At 40.0% G+C, this 6,217-nt stretch overlaps 1 protein-coding gene across 1 annotated transcript in view; it reads left to right on the top strand.

The window, feature by feature from the left end:
- The first annotated feature begins 1,489 nt into the window (after window positions 1-1,489).
- Window positions 1,490-6,217, top strand: part of LOC148366045 (potassium channel subfamily T member 1-like) — a 118,935-nt gene continuing 114,207 nt past the window's right edge. The window contains exon 1 of the mRNA XM_088336461.1: window positions 1,490-1,633. Coding sequence (XP_088192587.1) covers window positions 1,567-1,633 — 67 coding nt within the window. The 5' untranslated portion in view covers window positions 1,490-1,566. The remainder of the gene's footprint in view (window positions 1,634-6,217) is intronic.

Here is a 6,217-nt window from a genome sequence, read left to right as displayed (position 1 = left end):
ATGAACTATCATATAAACGCGCATTATTCTTATACTCGTCGTGATTTTATTTCACATAACATGAGGCTTGCCTAGAGTAGATGACGTGAGGACATGAAATATAATAAGGTTGGACAAAAAATGAGAAGAACAACTGTGCAGTTTGGTCACTTTGAATCTTCGTGGTTCATTCTTCCAGGTAGCACTCGTTTTTGGTTGCACTGTGACTACACAATACAGCGCAATCTGGTGGTCAAATATTAAAATGTCCCTTTAAAACAAAAACAAACATATTTGCTTCAGTCAGCGGAGCTCAGTTTAGCGAACGTCAAGGCTGTTAGCACTATGCTTCAAATCATCATTAATCTTAGATGAATGACAATGTATGCATAAATGGGAGTGAGTGAATGATGAAAGAGATTTGAATGCATTATTCACATTGTGGTTTTCCAGATAGTGAAAATGTACGGTGTTGTATTATACTGATAGATTGAGCTTTACTGTTGCATTACTATTGCAAAGACTTAAGTTATTTATTCAGGGTTCGTACACCTTTTTCCTGGCCAAATTCAAGCACTATTTAAGGACTTTCAAAGCCAATTTTCCAATGTCTCCAGTACAATTAAAAGCAAAATCCGCTTTATATCCTCTTTGCGGGGCCACAAATGTATCTGTGATGCACATATGCGATTGTTAATCATGTGTGTGCCTTTATCGAGACATACGATTTTTAGATCTTGAGTAAATTGTAAATATATTTATATTTTAGACAAATTTCTCCACTTATAATGTCTGATAAAAACAACAGTTGCAGGGAGATCTATTTGCGTGGCCCATAATAAATATATAATCCCTGCACTCATACACATTACTAAGTGCCCTGTTTAGGTGTAGGATGCACCTGTCACCGCGGGCGCAACCCGTAGGGGGCGATGCCGCTTCATTGCCATACAAACTAATAGCAGATGCCGTAATCACCAGGGAGAGCATTGTAAGGTGTCATTTTTAAGCAAATTTGTTAAGAACATAGCAACAATTGCAAGCATTATATTCAATGTACCCACAGTTTAAGCACTTTTCAATCTTTCTAAACACAAAATAAAATTCAAATATTCAAATGTTAAGCACCTGTACGAACGCTGTTTATTTTATTTTTTGAAATCTTGAGATGAGGAATGAGGTTTTGAGAAGCTGTATGAAAATCAAAAGAAAATGTGCAACGTGTTATCATCAGATAACAACCTTATGCCATCGTGTGATTCATTAGTGCGTAATTCAAACATTTCCTCGTTCATAAAAAAATAAACCCGACGCTCACAGGGATCAAGTTTCTTTCCGATCTGAAGAAAAACCGAGAGGAGGCGAGAACGAGGAGGGAGAGCGATCAAGAGAGAGATGCACCGGCCACCGTAAGTGGCTGTGTGGGCTTTAAAAACGATGACGCTCGTAGCGCTCGTTCCCCTGGAGGATAATGGGCTGAAACGCGGTGAGGCTGGCTGAGCACAAGGAATACGAGCACGGAGCCGCAAACAGCTTTCACCGGAGACCTCGGCCGTCCAGCCCCGCTCCCCTCCCGCCGAGTGCAGAATGAATGTTTTCTTCAACTTGAGAGGTTCAATTGTGAGACAAATGGTGGAGGAAAGAGCAGCTCCAGGTATGTAGGAAATGTGACGTCTATTTTATCTTAAGAAGTTCGGGAGATGGAGACTGCAGGCTCACCCGTCTTTCTGCTGTAATGTTGGTATTTTTCATGTTTATGGGTAACTGAAAGCTAGCATGGAGAAAAGAGGCAGGTCAAATCCCATTCCAAACTGTATAAAATTTGGTGAGAATGTGGCAACTTCACCAGTCACCGGAGAGTTTTCAATGGTCAGATTTCTGTGTGCTATTTTGACGCTGGGTAGGTTTACAAGCAGGCAATAATCTCATCAGAAACGGACTATGCTAGTATTCCAATAATGTAAAGTCATGTAAACGTTCACAGAAATCCGATTATGGTCTTAGTGCAAATTTTCGGATTGCAATGGTTGGGTTAGTCCTTTCATTTTCTAATCGTGCATGTGCATTTGAATAAAGTATAGCTTCTTTTATCCCGGGTTACGTTCCAAAAAATAACCTTTTATACGCGAAATCCATGTGGTAGAAATGTTTCCTTTTTTTGTACAATTATTACCCAATTATTTTTTTATTATGCAAGGAAACCTAAGAGCAAACCCCTCTCACAGACCCAAACATTTGTTTAACAGAGTACTGTATACTGTACCTGTAATCATATATATTTTTTCCCAATATTTACATGTGAATATTGTTTACTATAATCTGATTGCAAGTATGCCAGCAGTGTTTCTCCTTTCAAATTACACAAATAATTTGGGACTTATATAGTTTATAGATGAATTACACAAGCAAACTCCATCTTAAAAAAAGTCTCATGTTTTTGCTTGATTTCTCTGGGACATTCATTATTTATTTTCTGACCCCACGGTAATAATCCTACACTCCATATATAGTGTATGCAACAGTTGTATTCATCACTGTATAGTGCAAGTCCATGCTCCTGGCAAGCCACGTACAAGAACAACTAGTTAACAAAACAACTAGTAATCAGACGGTCCCAAAAATGGAGCCCATTTTTTGGAGCATGGTACTTTGCTTTATTTGGTCATTAATGAAATCACCTTTTAAATCCGTGGTTGTTAACTTGTCACACTTCAGGACCTACCATTCCACTTTAATGACAATCTGCACCGCTTATCCTCAGTAGGGCCACAGGGGTGCTGGAGCCAATCCCAGCTATTTTCGGGGAGTGGGCAGGGGACACCCTGAACTGGTTGCCAGCCAATCGCAGGGCACAGAGAGACAGACAACTTACTACCTTAGTCACACCTAAGGGGAATTTTTACCGGCCAATTAACCTGACATGCATGTTTTTAGAAAGTGGGAGGGAACTAGGGTGCATCGAGGATACCCACGCAGGCATGGCGAGAACATGCAAACTCCACACCGGAAGGCTGCGGTAGCTTGACTGGAACCTACGCACCGTGGGGGTGCGCACTAACCACACAGCCGCTACCTATCTTAGTTAATTCATTAAAATCAGAAATACCATTGGGGGGGCAGAGAGTATCAATTAACTGTTTAAGATCAGGTAATTGTGCAATTGTAATCCTGTGCAAATAAATGTGACTTGACTTGACTTGCTGCCAGAATCAAGATGTCGCAGGTTAAATTCTAGTCCCTCCGAGTTATATGTCGAAATGTCATTGGGCATGACACTTCATTGACTTGAAAAGAGCTACTGTATATCAATGCAGAATATTTACATATACATGCCTGGGACCCACTAAAAATGGCATCACGAACCACTTCTGGGTCCTAGACCCACAAGTTGAGAAAGAATGCTTCAAATAATCTTATATTTGAATGTGAAAACAACGTCAATTTTTGTATAACACTGCTTGCGATTGCCCCCCCTGATTGGAATCCTAACAAACTTCATATACAAATTTTTGTTTTTTGTTTGCTTGTTTTATCACTAGTCATGTAAACAATTATTTCAGATTGCTCCAATCAGTGCACAGAAAACAGAAGGCAGTTCCGTGATTGGTTTGAGTGGACAGGTGCTTTAAAGTGATAAAGAAATTCAGCGATGTTGGCATAAATTCACAGAATTAATTTAAAAAAAATCTGCGATATGGCAAACGGAACACCGAGTGAAAAAATTCACAAAGTTAAATTCAGTATTAAGCAATTATGATGTCATACATGAGTTTTTTATAGAAAGAAATTACGTTTGACGGCATCAAAAAAGCGGCTTGTTAGATGCTCCGCTCTTTTTCCGGCTTCTACTTTTTTTTCTGCTTCTGCCCACGAAGTGTAGGGATTTTCCATTTTCTGTCTTGTGAGCTTTGGCCTGGATATTATGAGTTAACTTTAAACAGTTTGTGATCTTCCACTCAGGGGATGCCTGAATATCTTGGCTCAGCAAAAATCTAACCTTTTGAGTCTATCTGAATAATGAGACAAAATTGTTTCTTACTACATTTCAAAAAATTCAATCTTTCCTGATCATACCATTGGAAGTGGTGCCCCGACAACCAAGAGATCCATGAACTGTATAATAAAGTGTTTGATGAATGCATTAAGATTTCTTAAGGGATCGTGAAAGTTTAATCTTATATTACCATGGTACAAGTGAGGCACAGTTTTGCCTCCCGGGACCGCTCATCAATGCAGTTATCACTGTATTTACCCCTCGCGTTGTCCTGATCTTAAGGAACATTTTTGTAATGTTTGAATACGCTTGCATGGAAACGTGAATTAAAACAACATTTTGTTTTCTACTGTTGGTACCAATCCCGGAAAAGTCATAACTTATCGAGTAAATTTAAAAAATAATTCAAGGAGATTTTTTTGAGTGATTTTTAACAACACAGCGGCGGGTCATTTTGACCTGAGAACGACAGGAGGGTTAATTGATACTCTCTGCCCCAATCTCCTGGTTTATGTCATTAATGCAGCCCCAATCAGCTCATTAGTAATGTTAGTGCAAACTCTTACTTTCTTCATCTTTCTTGGGGTTTGGGTTGGCGTGTGGACTCTACTTGAAGCGCACCTTTCCTTACTTTCTCCATTTTCATGCTGCACTAACAAATAAGAACAAAACAAAAACCCTTTAGTACGAGCAGGACGTTACTCTTCAGGACTCTGCCCAGCCCCCATTCCTTTACCCTAATGTGCTCTGCCCCAAACAGTAAGTAAGTAAGTTGAAAGCAGGCACAGTGGAGAACAAAGCATAAAGGCTATTTGAACACAGTTTAGCATTTTGAACTTACTTAATAGAGAAAATATTCTACTTTCAACTTTTCAAGGCCACGGCACACCCAACCAAAAACGGCTGTGTGTGTGTCTGTGTGTGCGTGTATAGATAGATAGGCACAGCAGCTGAATGGTAAGCGCGTCTGTAGCACAGTTCTGAGGTCATGGGTTCAAATCCAGTTACCAGCCTTCCTGTGCCGAGTTTGCACGTTCCTCCCCTGCATGCGTGGGTTTACCCCTGACTCTCCGGTTTCCTCTCACTTTCTAATAACCTGCATGTTGGGTTAATTGGCCAGTCCAAATTGTCCCTAGGTGTGAAGGAGCGAGTGAGTTGTCTGTCTCTGTGTGCCCTGCGACTGGCTGGCAACCAGTTCAGGGTCTCCCCTGCCCGATGCCCTAAGACAGCTGGGATGGGCTCCAGCACCCCCGCGACTCTACTCAGGATAAGCGGTGCAGATGGATGGAAATTTTATATATATATATATGTGTGTTATAACATATATTTTTGGTACAACTTTGATTCCACTAATAACACATATACATACATATATATATATATATATATATATATATATATATATATATATATATATATATATAGGGTTGGGTAGGGTTACTTTAACTGGATTATTTTTAATTACTTTTGGATTACTCCAATACCAAATATGCTAATAAAAGACAAAAGAAATTACTAAATTTTGTGCAGGCTTGGGGAGTAACGGAATACATGGAACGGCAAAAATGATGTTGTTAATTTTCATTTTGTTTCTGTCGCATTTTATGTTAGTTTTGCCGGAGATCAAAGCCAGGAGAGAAAGCTTACCACGTGTTGTGAGTCATAATTTTATTCATATTTAGTTTATTTTGTCTTTTATTAGCATATTTGGTATTGGAGTAATCTAAAAGTAATTGAAAGTAATCCAGTTAAAGTAACCCTACCCAACCCTGTATATATACTCACCATCTGGCCGATAGATGGCGTGACGTCCACCGGTGCCTCCAGGTTGATCGGCTTCCTCCCCTCCTTTCCTCCCTTTTCCTCGTCCTCCAAAGAAAAAGATGCTGATGCTGACAACAGCATATTCTCGCCAGCCTTGGCACCGCATGCGTGTTTAGCTAGTCGACAACAAATGGCGTCGCTTTTTTGAGTCTCGCTAAGAGACAAACAGAACAGAATTCGTCTAGAGAATGATTTTGAACTGAAGTTCGTCAACTAGCTAACAAAGTTGTTGCTAAGGGACACGTTAGTGACACCGCAATGGCGCGAAGCTGGGTCGGGCTGGCGGATTGATATTCAAATTAGCCGTCAGGTGTGTTGTAAATCTTTTTAGGAAAAGCGAGTCAACCAATCAGAGATAAGGGACACGGACTACTTTTTGTCACAACACACCTTCGAAGTCAAATTGAACGATTTGACTGC

Source organism: Urocampus carinirostris, chromosome 5 (assembly GCF_059441175.1).
Source record: "Urocampus carinirostris isolate Australia breed hairy pipefish chromosome 5, RoL_Ucar_1.0, whole genome shotgun sequence".
Lineage (NCBI taxonomy): Eukaryota > Metazoa > Chordata > Actinopteri > Syngnathiformes > Syngnathidae > Urocampus > Urocampus carinirostris.
The sequence above is the reverse complement of the archived record's forward strand: the minus strand, read 5'-3'. Positions and strand labels throughout refer to the sequence as shown.